We start from the raw sequence: 19,161 nt of genomic DNA on the forward strand, positions 1-19,161 counted from the left end.
CTAATTCATGAGTATGGCAAGCTTAAAGTTCTGCAACCATCCCGAAGAACTAAGGCATTTCAGGAGAAAGAGTACCTTAACCTCAGTTCACCAGACTAATCTAGAATTATCTATTGTTGATAATTGTCCTTGAAGATGATATAATAATAAAAAGAAAATGCACAGCTTCTCTACCCATGTTCCAGGTTTTCTGGTGGTGACTGGGCACAAGTAGCAAGTTGGGTGGGGGAGCTTGAACCAGCAAGTCACTCTCTTCATATTTTTAGGCTTTTTAATCACCAAAACCTCCTGGCTCCCTGGAAGCAACATGACATGGTGGAGCTGGAAGGACAAAGGGGCCAGGCTTGGTGTAGACAGGCATAATTTCAGCTTCTGCCTAGAATTAAGTCTGAGGCCATGGCTAAGGGTATAGCAAAGAGGAGATAAGCAAGAGAGATAAGAGTAACACAAACAGGGTTAAAAACCAAGGTCTATGCATGACCTAAGTAGGGCTCACTGCAGGTCACTGGGCTCAGCTGCTAATGGCCTGTTGCGCCAACCATGTGAAAAGTTCCTAAATCCAGGGGTACTGGATGGTACTGGTTATACCACCAGGTTGTTTAGTTCACCTCTGGTTCCAGCAACTATGCTCTAGACCTTGGGGTCTGAGTAGTGTCTCAATTGTAGTGTCTACAATTGCCACCTCCCCCCCTCCACTGCCCCTGGGGTTGTGTATTACCAAAGAAGCACAAGGGGCATGTTTCTGCACTCAGTGATGAGGCTGAAGTCATCTTTATCAAAGCAATCATTATATGACAAATTACTAGTCCCCTGCTGGTCAACAGTGTTGATTTCTGTAGAGCAGGACTGAAGGAGCAGTCATGGAGAGGAGAGAGGTACTTGAAATTTAGCCTCCATGCTGCTGGCAGTGGTGCTCCTGACCATGTGATTGATTGTGCTGAATGATCATCATCTTATGGAAATTTATAGCTTCTATGGCTGGTTTTTTGAGTTATTTGTCTTTCATTATTTTTCAAAGAGTTCCTATAAGGGAACTCTGACAATCCTCAACTGTAGAACTCTATGCCAAAAAATGCACTTCATTTTAAACATTATATTTAAGTAAGTTATACAATCGAGGGTACATTTCAGAAATTACAAATACCCAGATACAATCAGGTCCCAAATATAAGCTCTACCTCATACCTAACAGCCTACCCAAGCGCAGGGACACTTTGCCTTGATGGCACAGCAAGGGAGCAATTCGGATGTTGTCAGAGACCATAGCTATGGAAGGATGCCTCTAGCTCATTTAAAGGTGTGTGTGTGTGTGTGTGTGTGTGTGTGTGTGTGTGACTAGATATTTATCCAAAGGATACAAACATAGTGATCCGAAGGGGCACCTGCACCCCAATGTTTAGAGCAGCAATGTCCACAACAGCAAAACTATGGAAAGAGTCCAGATGTCCATTGACAGAAGAATAGATAAAGAAGATGTGCTACAGATATATGATGGAATATTACTCAGCCATAAGAAAGAATGAAATCTTGCCATTTGCAACGACATAGATGGAACTAGAGAGGATTATGCTAAGTGAAATAAGTCAGTCAGAGAAAGACAAATGCCATATGATCTCATTCATATGTGGAATTTAAGAAACAAAACAGATGAAGATAAGGGAAGGGAAGGAAAAATATGAAAATTGAGAGGGAGGCAAATCACAATACACTCAATTCTACAAAACAAACAGGGTCGCTGGAGGTGGGGAGAGAGGGGCTGGGGTAATTGAGTGATGAGCATTAAGGAGGGTATGTGACATAGCGAGCACTGAGTGTAATATGCAACTGATAAATCACTAAACTCTATCTCTGAAACTAATAATACACTGTGTTAAGTAAATGGAATTTAAATAAAGAATTTTAAAAAATAAAGGCGTTTTCTGTGTACAACAGAGATTCTTGAGAGAAGAACCAGATAGGCACCCAAGCTTTGAATTTCTCTGAGTTTTCTAAACTCTGGGCTTAGTATGAACTGAAACCATTGGGAAAAAATACAATGCTGCCATCCCAAAGAAATGTCTGTATAGAAGTAAGTCCAAATGGTAGGGCCCTACTTTTTTAGAGCATTAATATAGAAGATTATATTCTGCAGAGCTCTTTTTTCACATCTTATAAAAAGGGAACTGCCTTCTTTGATACCCACTATCCTTTAGACAAGGGCAAATTTGATATTCAGTGCCAAGAGAAAGTATTCTCCAGGAAAAAAGAAAAGAAACAGAAATCCCTGATTCTCATTTTTCTGTCACTGGAATATGATGTAATCTAGGGCAAGTATATATTTTTTTTCTTAGTTTCAGGACAATTAGATAACTAGGTCACCTGATTGACACCTTTATTTTTTTAATGTTTTTTTTTAAATTTTTTACTTACTTATTTATGATAGTCACAGAGAGAGAAAGAGAGAGAGGCAGAGACATAGGCAGAGGGAGAGGGAGAAGCAGGCTCCATGCACCGGGAGCCTGACGTGGGATTCGATCCCGAGTCTCCAGGATCGCGCCCTGGGCCAAAGGCAGGCGCCAAACCGCTGCGCCACCCAGGGATCCCTGATTGACACCTTTAAAGGAAATTTGGGATCTCTCCTTTAAAGGAATTTTGGGATCATTTTTAAATGATCATTGTACTCCGCATTTAATTTTGAAGCTGTTTGAAACCCTTTGTAGAGGATACAGACAACTCTGAGTGTAAGAATTTGTTTATTCTCAGGGACATTCTCAACCAGCTGGCCTTCCCTGTCACTTTAGCTATTCTTTCTATTCTTCTGACTCGTTGTCCTTCTCAGTTCTCATCAGAGCCTGCCTGTGTCTCACATTGTGGGGCTTTCTGGCTCCCCAGATACTTAGCTAGCTAAGTGTCTAGCTGGCTTTCTATGAGAAACCCCTGGAGGCTTGCAGAATCTTGCACCCCATGAATATCTGATGATGCCACATGCTGTCATCAGAATGTTCTAGTCTTGTACCATAAGGAGACATGGATAGATTACAGATCCCAGGTTCATCCAGGCTTTGCAAGTATTTCCCAATTAGGATCCAGGCCCACAGAAATTTCTTGTAATTCAGTTATGGAGGCAGCCATTGTCATGGGAATTCTAGGCAAAATTCTGGTACCCAAAAGTTCTGGTTTCCTATATGTAAGGAATGGCCTGCAGAGGGGCTAAATCAGTTCTCAGACGCTGGGAGTTGAAGATACAAAAACCTACAGCAAAATCCAAGATTCTTGGGCTAGTTGAAAACTCTCAAAATGGACTGCACACTTCTATCAGAGATGAGAAGTTCATGTTCACTAGAATGTCTGAAAAGCAGATAGGTATTTTTCGAGACTCATTGTGGGGATTGGGCATTGCCCTTAGTAATCCAAATGAAAAATAATCAAGTTTGCTCTAGGCATGGGGCAATGGCCAGCTTAGGCCTCCGAAGGCTGAGGGCCATTATTGCCTTTCCTATCTGAAACCCCTGAAGATCCAGTGTGGCTGGTGGGAGAAGGACTGGAGAGGAGAGATGCATGAGGTCTGAGAGCACAGCCAGCCCCCTGTTTTAATCAACTCTTCCAGATACATGCCTACACATATAGCAGGGAATGCTAAAACTAAGTGAAGGAATTAAAGTATTTATTGAGCATCTACTGCGACAACTAAGACTGGTTTGATCTCAAAGCCCACTGCTGGCTGTTGCATCACAGTCTCACCAGGTCCCAGAGCCTAGGACCAATGATCCGACTGGGGCTTCTTCATTTTGGAAAGCACACCTTCCATGAGCTTAGATAGCCATTCCTCTGGCACTATGCATTGTTCCCAATTGACTCCAGGACTTCCCATCTTTATGTTTCCCAAGGGCCTCCATGCTTGGAGCTGTTCTGGGGTTGTGCCAGGCAGGCACAGAATGGCCCTGAGAGATCCTGCTCCAATGGGCCCAGAGAGCCATCATAGAAAAAATAAACTAAATGGAAATAGCACAATGCCCAGTTGTCCGACAAGTGCAAGGGGGTACCTCATCCCTATGAATGAGTGAGGAGAAATTTCCATACCTTTGACTCATCTCAGGCCAAGAATTTTCCTGACACTTAGCATTCATTTTTGTACAAACCCCCCAACTTAGTGGCCATAGCCACAAGTTAGCTCCTTTTCTGTGTTCTTCCTTCTGCTTTTCCTTTGTCTGCTCCCCCTCCATCTGGGGCAGAAATTTAGACATAGGTATGCATTGTTGGGGCAAAGCATCTCTAAGACTCTGAGAGCACCAGAATAGAAATGGATAGGGTGGGGCTCACAGTTGTGGGACAGCTGTGTGCCCACTGAGTGATCTCACAGGCATCATTTGTAAGGAAGAGAGTGATCTGTAGAGGCAAACTGGGTTCAGTGAAGTGGCATGTCAAAGTTGATGCAAAGAGAGAGAAATTCCAGGGAGAGAGAAAATGAGTGTACAGCTTATGAGTGCTGTGGTGTCTGGGGGGCTCTCCATATGGAGCAGTGGATGGCTTTCTGCTTTTGCTGGCCCCCCAGTATTCACCTTTCTTCTGATAACAGAGCCCTGATAATCTTGGGGAACCACCACCCTGTGTGGTCTATGTTGTTGGGTGGGACTAATCCCATCTCCAGAAGGTGGGTGGGCACATGGCACTGATCTGTCCTATGAAAGAACTTGATTAGTTCTGGGATGGGCACTAACCTAATTTTGGAAATCATTTTTTGGGATTTTTGTTAAAATTACTGGAACAGAGCATTCCTCATGTGGTGGAATTCCTAAGTTATTGACTGGAGCTATTGGTTGGACAGCCTACCAAAAATGGAGTCAACTCAAGGGAAATCCTCACTATGAGGTGTACACCTACAGTGTGCTGGGATTTATTGAACCCAGAGATCTAGCCATGTCAGGAGCCAGACCTTTATTGGTCTTCAGGTATGTGAGGTGATGGCGGGTATGTGAAATGATGGATCTGCTTTTTTCGCTTCATTTAAATTGAAGCAGCTTTCCATAATTGCACTAAAATGTTACAGAGAAATTGAAGTATGGACAGTAAAGTTCATATGAAACAATATGAGATCACAAGGGCTGATATTCAGCTAATATGCACAGTTAGGACTGTACCATTATTGAACTACTGAAATACGTCCATTCCAGTTCGTAAACAGTTATCTCTCTTCTAGTGACCCAGCACCTCCTGGGCCTCCTGGACCATTCCCTGGCATGCCATGGACTTCCCCACAAATCTACCAACTAAAGGATTATTGTCTGATACAACAGGAAGCTTCTGCTGGCAGCTACTTCAACTGCTCTTTTGAAGGTCATCGATAATCCCCCTGTTGCAAAATTCAGTGGTCATTTCTTAGTTCTTCTCTTGCTTGGCCTACCAATAACATTTGATCACAAACACCATTGACCACTCCCTCTTCGAATATTTGGCTTAAAGGACATTTCCCACACCTGCAGTCCCTCCTATCTTCCTGGCTGTAACTTTTTGATTTCTCCATGTCCTTAACTTCTAAAGGCTGGCATATTCCAAGGTACAGTCCTTCCCATGTGTACTCATTCTCTTGATGATCTTGGCCAGAGTCATAGCTTTAAACACGATTTCAAATTGCCATCTCACCTGGACCTTTCCCTAAACTCTAAATTTATATACCCACTGGCCTACATGACACTCTCAGCTTGACATCTGGCAGGCATCTCAAAACATGTCCAAAGCTGAGTTCCTGGTGTCCACCACACCCCAAAGTTCTCCCTTCACTCTTCCCATTCCATTTTCCAGTTGCTCAAGCCTAAATCATTGGTGTTATCCTTAAGTCCTCTCTCACACACCCCACACTTGATTTGGCAACAAATCCCAGCAGACATGGCTTCAAAACATGTCCAGAAACACAGCACTTCACACCATCTTTGTGCCATCATCTCCTTCCCCTCCCCAATCCAAGACATCAGCATCTCTCAGCTACATTACCACCACAGCCTCCTGACTGGACTCCCACTTCTGCCTTCGGTCTACTATGCTTATTTTTGACACAGAAACCAGAGTGATTCTTTTAAAATATAAGTTAGGTCACATCATTCCTCCAATACTGACTTCTTACTCAGAGTAAAAGCCAACGCCATTACCGAGCCCCCAAGGTTTGCATGAACCAGCTAGCTCTTTCCCCTCTCTTCCCTGCATCCCACACACCCTGACCTCAGCTGAGCCCACTGTACTCCCCCGATGGCTTTTGCTTTGCTCGCCCCTGGACCTTGAAACACTCTTCTTGGTTACCTGCATCACTCCATTCCCCACTTTGTTCATGGCTGGATTCAAATATCGTTTTTTTGGTGAGGGCTTCCCTTACCACCCTACCTCTACCTACTTTATCTTTTATACTTATGCTTATTATCTAATACGCTTTTTGTTTCACTCATTTAAATTGCCTTTTTTCTACCTCCCTCAAGAAAATGTAAATTCAGTAAGGACAGGGGAGATGTTGAGTGTTTCGCTCGTTACTCTGCTAAGCAGTAACCACCACATTTAACAAGCTATCAATAAATTGTTATGAATGACTTGGCAGTATCTGTTACATAGTCATAAATATTTTTTTTTGTTTGGGGCTTTTTTAATTATAATTACTTTGAATGCCACTCCTGGGGACACCCCTCTCCACCCCATTCCTACATACTCCTAGAGAAAAACCAGCAACCACCTCTTCTCATTTCATTTCTAATAGAAATAAAAGCACTTACTGATCCTTGAATTAGCCTTCCAGAGAACTGCGTACTTGTAAAAGGAGACCATTTTAGGTGGCTGCAAACATTTCATTTCCTGGCAAGGATGCTCCATATCACAGATTCATAAGTTAATATCTGACTCACATTCTACCAATATGCTAATTGAGCTTCTGAGCTTTCGGAGACTGTCATGTAGGAAGGACAGAGCTGGGATTGCTCACAGCCCCCACCTGGGGGCCTGAGACCAAGGCTGGGCCTGGGTTGACACCACATCAAGCGACTTTCCCCACCCACAATGGGCAGAGGACTACTTCTTGCATTTTGGTCTGAAAAAGTCACAGAGCACATGGAATTCCAAGTCCCTTTGCAGAGGTTTAATCGGCAGAAGGAACTCCAGGAGGAGGATGAGAGGATGAAGATGAGAGAGAGAAAAATGAGGGGGATGGTAGATTGATGTGCTCTTTGCATAACTTCTTTACAGTAGGTTTAGACAAATGAAAACAATCAAAGCAAGGCCAGCACCATGCCCAGAGAGCATAGCTGGACTCCTGCCTGCATCATTACCTTAGATTGAGGGGGTCTTCCGTGATGCCTTTCCCCTTCAAGCTGGGTTGGAAAGAGCAGAAGCTAAGAAAAAAAAAAAAAAAAGGAAAGGATCATTCCAGCAGCAGAGCCAGGACTCTTCTACCACCAGAGAGACATTTTTGGTGCCAGTCAAAAGGGTAGATACTTGTCCCTTTCACACCCCATCCTGTCCCCAGGTCATGAACACCAGAACCAGACCCAGGTGTACCTCTGTGACACTCAGGGGCAGTCCCTGGCACCACACATTCTGGCCTTAATAAAAATGATAATAAACAATAATTGATAATTACAATTAAAGCTATGCATGTTGGCAGGTGGGGCCAGGCACTTGACAATTTCATTGCCAATTTCAGCAATCACTGAAAATGCCATCTTATTTAAGGCTCCTTGAGGCAGGCCTGGGAATGGTTTGGCCAACATTCACTGCCTGAACTATGGATGTATAAGACTTCTAAGGTTAATTGTGAAAAACTGTGCTAAACACACAGGAATCACAGGGAAAAATGGATGTGAGGTTCTGCATTGCCTCTCTCCTTCTTTTGGCTTGATCTAAAATGGAGCTTGAAGAAAACCTGAAGAGGCCATATAACAGCACTCCTTGGAGGCACCTCAGAGGAAGGCCCACAAGCAGTGGAGAAGTGCCCAGAGCTGGTGCAACTGCCTCTCTACAGGAGTCGCCTTCTCCATGCTGGCCCTGCCTTTGGATCGGGCAGCTGGTCCTGGAGCCAGTTACTGGTCAGGAAGGCAACGCTAGAATCTCTGAGATCTAAGTAGGGGTGTCAAATATCACCTCAAAACTCCCAGCCCAAAGTGGAGTTGAATTTAACCACCCCTTCTGGCTTGTCTGGCTAAGAACCTACTTTCCTTTCTGGCCCTTCTAGATTTCTCCATAACTCTGTATATCTGTAAGTTTAATGATGATGAAAAAAATAGCCATTAGTATCAAATCACGTATACACTCACTTAAATTTCTTAGACTGATTCATCGATTTGGAGAAACAAGTTAAGCTAAAACAGCAGGCTTCTCTCTTTAAGAAAAAAAGATGTTCCATGAAGAGGTGGGAAATCAGTTGTTTGGAATTCTTTCCAGTGAAATATGAAATTGGAACAACTATAATTGGCAAGTGGGATCAAAAAGAAAGATTAAGCCAAAAAAAATTATCTGGAAAATTAAAAAAACAAAGCCAGAAGATTCTGGAAGGCCCATTAAACAGCTGGCTTCTTAAATGTGTTGTGTCTACACAAGTTTTTCCCCCTTGTCATGACTGTCCTAAATGACTTCAGTCCATGAAACAGAGCATGTTTCCCAGGATTGTGGGAAGGCACTTCTGCATCTTTCTCTCCACTTCATTACATGATTTTTTCTAAGATTTTATTTATTTATTCACAAAAGTCACCGAGAGGCAGAGACACAAGCAGAGGGAGGAGAAGCAGGCTCCCTGTGGGCAACATGTTACAGGGACTCAATCCTGGGACTCTGGGGTCATGCCCTGAGTCCAAGGCAGAGGCTCAACCACTGAGCCACAAGGCGTCCCCATTCCATGATTTAACAGCTCTGGAGGTCAGGAAGTCCCTCTTGTGTCTAAATCCTGCTTGCCGGGGTTGAGAAGAGTGCACCCGAGAACAGAGCAGAGCCATTTCTGTTCTGTTTTCAGTTCATGATCAGTTTTCTCCTGGAGAAGGATTTTTCAAACCCTTACCTTTTGAAGACTTTACTCCGATCATTGTTGTGAAAGACAAGAAACTTGGAATATCCATTTCGGAAAAAGAGCTCCAGAGCGATGTCCTGTAAAGAGAAACCCCTTTCACTGCTACTGAAGTTGTCTGGAATGGAGAGACTCCAGGGCCTAGAGCCACCAGCTAGGTCTAGGTCAGTAGGTCTAGGTCATTTGGTTCTCTGTGTCAGGCAACCCTTCCGGGTTGATTTTTCCAATCTCCCCAGGAGGTGGGAAGACCTTGGTGATAGTGATGAGTGGGGGTCTCCACAGAATGGGTAGAAAGGCAGGGGGCCTCAGACTTCCTTTGACTGAAGCAGGAAGCAAGGGCCCCACTCCCAGGATGAGCCAGAAACAGACAGAGGAAGGAAAGGGCCCAGGGGCTACCTTCAGACACTTTCGTTTCCACAGTTTGGTTTCCTGAACCAGAGAGTCACCCTATCAGAACATTAGGGGAACCTATTGGGTGGGTACAACTCCCAATCTGGGCAGCACTGTATGAGGACCTACGGACCTGCAGGCACAGGGTGCTTTGCCGAACTCATTTTGCAGAGCCAATGTGATGTGGCCAGGCTGACATACCAAGGGTACTTTGTTAATGGATAAATGAACTTTACATAATCTCCTCTTATTTCTTTCCTGCCTCCCTTCTCTCGATTCCAAGCTGTGTAAATAACAGACTTGGAACAGCCACAGAGAGTCTATGTGTAGGATGAGGCTCATGGATGAGATGGGGTCAGGGAGAAAATTTCCAGGGCTGGAGGTAGGCAGGGGTGAGGCCCGGGCATGGAAGCACAGATGGATGCTGCATCCCACAATAGAGTCAGGTCCCACTTCTACGTGGCTGGAAGTGAGCTCTCAGAGTCCAGTTCACTAGGCTCCTGAGCAGAGGGAAAGCATTCATAATGATCCTTTCTAGAATGAGCCCTGCTGAAAGGCCTCCCTGAGCTTCAGTGTCAGATAATGATAAGTTAGTCCCCTGGCAGGAGGATCACATGACAAATTATAGACCCAAAGACATTTACCAGTAAGATGCTCTTATGATCAGGGGTATTAGGGCCAAACATTGTTCCCTTGTTGGCCTTAGCAGAACAGAGACATTACAGAGAGGGTGGAGGAGAGAATGGGGCCCCTCCCATCCTACAAGGGTGGTCCCAAATCTTGTCCTCTGCCTGCTGCCTGGGTGGCCTCTGGACACAGAAGCAGCTTCGTTACTAGTAAGGCTGGGCTGGGGAGGCCAGATGTGTCTGGGGCCAGCAGAGGCTCCTCCTTTTACAACTCAAGTGAGATGCTCCAGGTTGTGTCTGGCTGGTGTCAGAGCCCTGCCTCTGAAGGGAATTAGCTCCATTGGCCCCTGGTGAGCCTTTGGAGGTACTGGGTGAAGCCCTGGGACCCTGCTTGGAGGGGATAATCAGGAGATCTCTGAACCACTTGGCCCAGGAAATGCCCAGGGAATGTGGAGATGGGTGTGGCCATGGGGCAAGGGCAGAAGTCAGGGGAGGCCATGCATGCCCTCAGACAGGGTAGGCTGACCCTCGACCCTTAGTCATCAGCTCTGCTATGAGGCAATGGAGCTGCCCTGTCCTGTACTCTAGACTCTCCAAAGCAGCTTACGGGTAGGTTAAGAGGGGAAATACAGCAAAGAAGCTGGGTCCTTAATGATGCAGTAAGAGGGAGAAGTTTCCAGCAGCCAATAGCAGGGACTAGGGAGAGAGTGAAGCAGACTTCAGAACTGCCAACCGGGAAACTGGGCCCAACAAAAGTCATGCTCACAGATGTGTCCCAGAGGGCACTGGGCGGTGCACAGTTGTGAGGGAGGTGACAAGGGATGCTCGTCACACTGAGTGGGGGCCTCGCTAGTGTCTGGACCACTGCACCGGGAGCTGCTGCTTGTCCCTCTTGCCCCCTCCCCAGGGCGTACCTGCAGGAGGAAGCGTGCCTGCCGGAGCTCGCTGAGCTGCCCATAGCTGTGACTCTGGCACGAGTACTGGTCGGAGGACCTGTCCTTGCTGCACATGTTGAAGATGAAAGGATCGCTGATGCTGGAAAGGAAACATGACATGCACTGAGAGGGCGAGTGAAGGGCTTATTCCCCTTGCTGCACCTCCGCTGTGCCTGTGGCTCTGCAGACACCATGGGGGGAAGTGCTGCAATCACTGCCAGACAGGAGGCCAGTGCCCTACCTGCCGACTCTTTTCTGAGCTCCTGCTCCAGGGTGGGGCACCAATGTCACCAGGTGAGGGGACAGCCTCTAGGGTAGACAGTGGCACAGGGTGCGGGGGTGTGAGCAGGGGGTATAAGAACGTTCTCTGGTGTACAGGGGTCAAACATGGGTCAAGGGGGTGGGGAAGAGTGAAAGACCCCATTACACACAGAAAAATTTCAGGCCAAAAGACAAAGGCAGAAAGATGAAGGGCCTCCATAAAGAAGCCTGTTTGGCGTGGCTTCAGCAACGTGGGGCCTGAGGTGGCCCGGGCACCCCTGAGCCCCAGGGACATGTGCAACAGGCTGAGAGCTCCAGAAGGTCTGGAGGACGCTGGCCACAGCATCGGTGGGGGCCCCCAGAGCACAAGCCCAGAGCCAGGAGCCCTCTCAGAGGTCAGAATGACTCCCCTTGGGAAGAGAAGGAGAGGGGAAAAAAGGAGAGTCATGAATTTGACTCCGATTCACCCCAAAGAGGACAGTTTGTGCACTGGGAGTAAAAACCCCTTTAGGGAACCAGATGGAGCTTTTCAGCACTGATACAAGCTGGGACTTCACAAAAGTGATTTCAGTTATAGACTCACATTTCTGAACTTCTGAGTTACATAGCAAATTTAAATTGTGTATGTGATTGCAAAAGCTCTGATCAAATGCCCTTTTAGGACTTGAAAACTAGAGGGCCGGTCCTCCAGGTACCTCAGCCCTCAAGAAGCCCGTGTTATCAACCACAGATGCAAAGAGCCAAGTACTGAAAGATTCTGCACCCACACAAGGCGGCAGGAATGGGAGAGAAGCCCGCATTCCACCTCCTCGCCACCGCAGCACCGAGGCTGACCCTCCCCACCCAGCCTACAGAACAGCCCCTGGGCCTCCATGCCACACACCCCTGGGGGAAGATCAGTTTGACCCCAGAAAGATCAGTTTGGCCCACAGGTCGGCAGGACTTCTCTCATCGCCGGTGAGTGGGGGTGGCCCAGCATCTGCAGCGCTCAGGACTTGGATTTGTGCATGATGCAGAACGATTCCCGAAGGTGGAAGGGCGGGCTGCTCATGGGGGACAGAGCCTAAGCCCATTGCTCAGCCTCCAGCACAGCCAGCCTCCAGGATGTAGACTCAGCCCTTTGCAGCTCTTCCTGCCGCTTCTTAGAATAAGCCTCTCAGGTCCCTGCTCTGAGCCATATAGCTATAGGTTTGATCAAATACAAATGTGGCTTTTCTTGTGGATGCTTCTTTCTGCTTGGTGCTTTAATTCAAATCTGCTGGCTAAGGCTCTTTGTCCCTCCATCAGGGGCTGAGCTGAGCTATCCCTGAACTTCTTGATTTTGGTCTTCTGGCCTCCAGAACTGGAAGACAATAAATTTTTTTAAGCCACCCAGGTTTTCATACTTCGTTATACACCCTTAGGAAACAAATATAGTCATTCTATTCAGGCAATAGAGGCTTTCACTGAAAGCAAAATAAACCTTCTGGAAAAGTTCTTAACTTTCTGAGAAAGTTCCAAAGTACACAAGTATAATCAATGCTGGAGGATTTGCAGTGTTCTTGAGTTTTATTTGGGATATTTTTATGGTGCATCAGAGAGCCTCTTTCAAGGTCTAGTGCTCAACTATATTCAATTTGATGCCAGTCTTTTAGAGAGACATTTCAGGGTTGCGTTAGCTTTATTTTTAACTGGCTTATTTATGTATCTTCCTTAGTCTCCATGGTCAAAATAAGACTTAATCCCCATTGATCTGACATGATCTAATAGCCAGTCTCTGAGAACCGCATCTCCACGAGTGCTAGCAGTTTCTTAGAGCAGCAGACAAGACCTCAGATAGAAAGTACTATCTGGTTAACAAATACTTCTTTGAGGTCTGGTGACTAAAATTACCTAAGAAATTCCCAAATGATATTCCAGGGTAGTAATCTGTTCTCACTCCCCTCCTACTTGCATTCTAGAAAAGTACATTTCCAGACGTGGAAAGTCTCCTTCATCATTGCAAATCAAATGAGTACATACAATCTGACAACTGGACTTCTATTAAAAGTGCAGATACAGGGATCCCTGGGTGGCGCAGCGGTTTGGCGCCTGCCTTTGGCCCAGGGCGCGATCCTGGAGACCCGGGATCGAATCCCACGTCGGGCTCCCGGTGCATGGGGCCTGCTTCTCCCTCTGCCTGTGTCTCTGCTTCTCTCTCTATCTCTCTGTGACTATCATAAATAAATAAAAATTTAAAAAAAAAAAAGTGCAGATACAGTCAGTTTGATCATGATTACACGTACTTCATAAATACAATTTACCTAATCAACAAGATCTTATCTAACACTAACTCAATTTAAACCAGAGGTGGAGAGTGAAGCAAAGGATTCTACAAGTCATTATAAAGGCATTCCATACATAGAGGTAGAGTAGAAAGCTTTCATCAGCTCTCAGAAAGGGAAGTCTGCAGACTCATTGTCCATATTGATCAGTATCAATAAAACATGAGCAATAAGATGGGATGCATGTGCCAAGTATTAATTTTGCTCCTCCTGCCTTGGAAAAGCACAGAAGACTCATGGCAATCGGTGAACATTTGGTATGAATAAAAGATGGAAATTAGCAGAAAGGAAAAGGCCAAGCATTTTAAAGTAAATCTAAATCAAAGGAAGGTGGGTTGCCATACTCCTTAAACTCTTACTTCCTGCCATCGGCTAGAAATGATAAGGCAACTGGGCGTTAAAATTCTTCGTTATTGGCAGGCTAAGACTCTGATTATTCTGTCAATAGTCTAAAACAGTGGTTCTCAAAGTGTGGTCCCAGGCCAGTAGCATCAGTGTCAGCTAAGCACTTTTAAAATCTCAGGCCCAACTGCAGACCTATCAAACTAGAAACTGGGATGAAGCTAGGTCCCAGAAGTCTGTTTTGACTAGCCCTCAAGGTGACTTGATATTAGTTGGAGAGCCAATGAGTTAAGACATTATCCTGTCATCATTTGAACCTTTGTTAGTCAGAAAAATCAAGATATCTTCATCCAAATCTATTCAAACATGATGATCAAGTGGAAGCATATGACCTGACAGCTGAACTTCCAACAAAAGTGTGAATACAGTCCATTTGATCTTGAATGGGGATCCCTGGGTGGCTCAGCGGTTTAGTGCTGCCTTCGGCCCAGGGCGTGATCCTGGAGTCCCGGGATCAAGTCCCACATCGGGCTCCTGCGTGGAGCCTGCTTCTCCCTCTGCCTGTGTCCCTGCCTCTCTCTGTGTGTGTCTCTCATGAATAAATAAATAAAATCTTTAAAAAAATTTTGATCTTGAATGGTTGTACTTTGTAAATACAAGGGAATTAATGAGAGCTACTGGAACCTGAACAGAACAAATACATTTGATTATAAAGAAGAACCTCTGAATTTCCTGCCAAAGGCCTCTAGTAATAGTTGATGTGAACAAGAATTCTTCACATTTCTATCCAAATCTTGTCCATCCTTCAAAACCCAGATCTCAGCCCATGTATTCTTCTAATAGGCCCACCTTAGCACACTGGCCCCATGTCATCAAGTGTGAGCCCAGAAGAGTCCTCCCATGACAAATATTTTGTATCATGAAGACAGTGTGCCCAAAACTCTTTCCGAAAGAACCTATCTGTGCTGCTGATTGCACTTGTGTGCCTCACTTAGCATGAGGGGCAGTGCCTAATGTTACTCAAGAGTGAGCAATCAATAAGCTGTTGAATGAGTAAGCTGATGCAACTGGATCCATCACCCAAATAACCTAAAGAGAGATTCCCCCTTGTCTTGAGGTGCATTCCATATCACAAGAGGCATAAGAAGCTGCCTCATTGTTACTCAGTCCAGATTTTAGCTTTGGGAAACCACAGCTATAGATACCTGTGTCTTAAAGTTCTCCTGTTTTATCTCATGGCTCAAGTTCAGGCTCAAACCTAAGCCCACAATAACAACAATGTGGGAGGGGTGGGAATAGGGGTGGCTGAGAAGGAAGTGAAGGCTCAGGGGAGAATCTGCTGGGAGAAGTAGGGAACTCACTTGGATAAGCAGTGGCGGGTACAGTAGACATCACCCACAGAAGAGAGTGTGAAGTTCTCACAAATGTAGAAGTGCTGGTGGCCAAAGAGCAGGACCCCTTCGGAGACCAGATGGCCCTGCACAATCACCAGGGAGTACTTCTGTGTCACCTGTAGGGAGACAGCATCAGAGTTAGTCCGTGTGCATGTGAAGCATGCCCATCATCCTTATGGAGGGCAGGAGGGCAGTGACCAGTCACCTACTGAAAGTCTGGAAATAAGAGTAACATCTTGTAAGAAGGGCAGAGCCATTGCCTGAGAGCCACACTGCTCTTCACAGTTTAAGTGGCCCCTGTATACCCAACACCCTGTTTTGTCATTTAATTCACCCAAGACCACTCCCACCCTGACCAAGACACGTGGATTAGTATTTACCGCTGTATTGAGCATATTGACAATGTTCTCTCACTTTAGACCCCTCCACAGCCATGCAAAACATTCTGCGGTTGCAATGAGAAAGATTTTCATGTATGAGCCATCCCTCAGCTACAGAGGTTTTGGAGCTTGGTGGGGAGGGCCAGCTGATAAGTGGTTGGGCCAGGACTGGAACAAGTCTACCTAGATCCACGAGTTTAAGACTGGTCCTGCTGTCTCTCCAAGGCCAAGGCTAGTTCAAGTGTATGCAGAGGAAGCATGTGCTCCACCCACATCCCTTCTTTCAGACTCACATTCATTCTTTCAGCAGCTGGAAATGCTGGCAACTTTCCAGAATCATCTCTGCTAAAGAGAGTGCCTGGCTCTTCTCAGTGGCAGTCTGTACCCAGCAACTGGTCACTGCAGGGTAGGAAGAATCACCTGTTGCTTCAATTCTACCCAACTCTGAAGAATCACCCCAAACCTACAGCTCTGATGGAATCAACAGAGGCCTTTGCTGAGACTATCTTATAGTTGCACTTCTTCCTTTGCACAATCCTGTGATTGTCACTCCCAGTGAACATCTGGCATGCACATCTTCTGGGCCCATAGCTGGCTTCCTGGGGAGCCTGACCTGGAGCAAAGTCTTGGTATGACCCAGAATTTTGCATGAAGTAAGGACTAAGTTGGTCTTTACATGGAATAAATCCCTGAAAAAGTGAGCGAATAAATGAATTCTAGATTACAGAAACCCAAATGGACCAAGAGTAAGACCAAGGCCAACATTTTCTCAGGGTAATTCTGTGCTAATTTCAGTTACACAAAAGAGGATCTGATTTGTTTATTTGTCTTGAATACCTAACATATAACCACTGTAAACATTTTACACATATTAACCAATATAATCCTTACAATTAGACGAGGGAGGTTTTACTACTGGGGAGAAAAAAAAAGAGGTCCCAGAATTAAGAATCTCACCAAAGATCAGTCATCAGTCACCTAGTGGTAGAGGCTGGACTGAAGCTATGCTCCCTGCTTTATGTTGGGAACAATATTGGGACCACCGTGATGAAATCTGGAAAGCAGGCTTTGAATACCAGTTTTCCAACTCATGCATCAATTGGGATCAGCCAAAGTCAGGGCCAAGACCAGAAAGAGAAGATTTGCCAAAGGATTTTTGGCCCAAGATGAGCATTATCCACTGTGATCCAGGGCCAGTCATCTCTGAACTATTTTTCTTAAGTGAGGACTAGCTAAGAGTCCTTGTTTCTAAAAATCCAAGCCTCCTATAGGCAGCTGGCTTCCCTGGCCTCTTCTGCATCCACCTTGTCAGAGGACCTGGCCCTCAAACCACCTGCAGAGCCCCAGCTCATCACGGATTCATTCCCAACTTCATTCATTCATCCAGACAGTCATCTATGAGAAAGTCTGTATTCAGTACCTACTACAAGCAAAGGCCTGAGCTAGGTTTTGGAGATAGAGGGATGGACAAGATAAATAAGAACTTATACTCATGGGGCTTAAAAACCAGGAGTGGGGAGACAGATAGTAAGCATACATGTCAACCAATTAATGATCATAAATTGTGATATATGCTAAGAGAGAAAAACTAGGGTGATAACAATAAGGAAGAGAGAAGCTTGAAGGGGACACTATTTTAGACAACCTCTGAGACCTGATGTACAAAAATGGGGCAGCCATGGAAAACTCAGGGAACATTTCAGGGAAAAGAACATCCAGTCCAGAGCCTAGAGGCAGGAAGGGCAGATCCAGGGAGTAGAGAGAGTCCAGAGTAGCTGAAATGAATGTAAGAACTAGGTGTGCTTAGATACAGGGTTGGGGAGGGGCCTTGGATGTCTTGGTAAGGCCACTGGGTTCTACTCTCATTGCAACAGGAAGCCGTGGGAGGGGTCATTTTTGAATGAGGACATTGGCTTCTGGGTGCAGAGGAGATCAGAAAGAGCCAAGAGCAGAAGGAGCACAATCAGTCATGTGGCTCTTTTTGTGGTCTTTTGGAAGAATGATGGCTTGGGATATAGCAACAGAGACTAGTAGGAGGAAGAAGAGAAGTAAGGAATCTAAGCGAGAAGAGGTAGAATCGACAAGAACTGCTACCAAACTGCAGAGCCAACAATAATAATAAAATCATAATCGGAAGGATGGAGGATGCATGTCTACTTTGGGATTTAGGCAATTAAGTGGAGCTCTTCAGCTTCCCTGAAAGCCTTCCCCAGAGGCAACCACCATCATCACTTTATTGTATTGGAGGATAGCAGATGTGTCACCCCCAAATATGCCACTTTCCCATATTATTTTGAGTTAAAGACACTTAAAAAACATCCCATATAAGAAGGGCACTCTGGCCTACCCTTTTTGTTTGTTTATTTGTTTGTTTGTTTGTTTTTCCCTGAAAGCAGGAGACAAAACGCCCAGGCGAAAAATGCCCTTCCTATATTAAGAGGAAAAGAACATTCTCAGCACCCTAGACAGAGAGTTTAGACCTAGAGAAATTTGTCAAATAAACCCAGTTGGACAAACCTCCCTTTAACCTCACTAGACTTTGGTTACTTTTTCACAACTGCTGCCCTTTGTTCAACCTAAGCACTCAGCCTTAACCACTCTGGAGGTTCTTCACGTTCCTGTGAAGAGCCCCACATATCCATAAAAGTAAAATCTGTATCATGCTATTGATCTGTTTGCTGTCAACTTAATTTTTAGGCCTAGCTGGAGAGTCTAAGAGGGTAGGGGAAAAGTTGCACCTCTCCTACAGTATATCCCCCCAAAGAGATCCTGTGAATACATGGGATGTTTTATCTCCTTTTCATTTTACTTAATATTTTATTTATTTATTTTTTAATATTTTATTTATTTATTCATGAGAGACACAGAGAGAGAGAGAGAGGCAGAGATATAGGCAGAGGGAGAGGCAGGCTCCACGCAGGGAGCCCGATGTGGGACTTGATCCCAGGACCCAGGGTCACACCCTGGGCCAAAGGCAGGCGCTTAACCGCTGAGCCACCCAGGGATCCACTCCTTTTCATTTTATACAAATAACATGTTCATATGCTCACTGTTCCACATCTAGTTTTTTCCCTTAATGGCCCTCTTGAGACCCTCCCAAATTGCTTCTTATAGAGCTAACTCTTAATAATAGGTACACAGTATTTCCTTACAAGAAGGTACTAGAACTTACTCAACCAATCCCCTATGGATTCAGGCTGTTTTTGAATGTTTAGATATTCTAAGTGATGCTGCAGTGACACTCCTTGTACATATATCACTTGGAACACACAGGTACATCGGGAGGATATATTCCTGGAAGTCAGACTGTGGATCAAGGGCATGGTATCTTAAATCTTCCTCTGTTGTCAGACTGCTTTCCTGTGACATGGCACCAATTTTCACCCCCACCAGCACTGTAGGGACACTGTTATGCCAGCCTGTTTATACTTTTCCTCTTATCCCTTTGTACAGAGGAGACCTCATCTTCAAGTTCACACACTGAGACCTAGAGAACCCCAGCCCCAGTACTGGCCTGCATATC

At 45.4% G+C, this 19,161-nt stretch overlaps 1 protein-coding gene across 3 annotated transcripts in view; it reads right to left on the reverse strand.

The window, feature by feature from the left end:
• Positions 1 to 19,161, reverse strand: part of WDFY4 (WDFY family member 4) — a 288,429-nt gene that overhangs the window by 73,547 nt on the left and 195,721 nt on the right. For all 3 annotated transcript variants that reach the window (XM_041743891.1, XM_041743892.1, XM_041743890.1), the window contains exons 44-47: positions 15,226 to 15,374; positions 10,938 to 11,058; positions 9,002 to 9,087; positions 7,281 to 7,343 (exon numbers count right to left, since the gene is read on the reverse strand). In XM_041743891.1, the coding sequence (XP_041599825.1) occupies positions 7,281 to 7,343; positions 9,002 to 9,087; positions 10,938 to 11,058; positions 15,226 to 15,374 (419 nt within the window). The remainder of the gene's footprint in view (positions 1 to 7,280; positions 7,344 to 9,001; positions 9,088 to 10,937; positions 11,059 to 15,225; positions 15,375 to 19,161) is intronic.

This window comes from Vulpes lagopus, chromosome 2, assembly GCF_018345385.1.
Source record: "Vulpes lagopus strain Blue_001 chromosome 2, ASM1834538v1, whole genome shotgun sequence".
In the NCBI taxonomy this organism is placed as follows: domain Eukaryota; kingdom Metazoa; phylum Chordata; class Mammalia; order Carnivora; family Canidae; genus Vulpes; species Vulpes lagopus.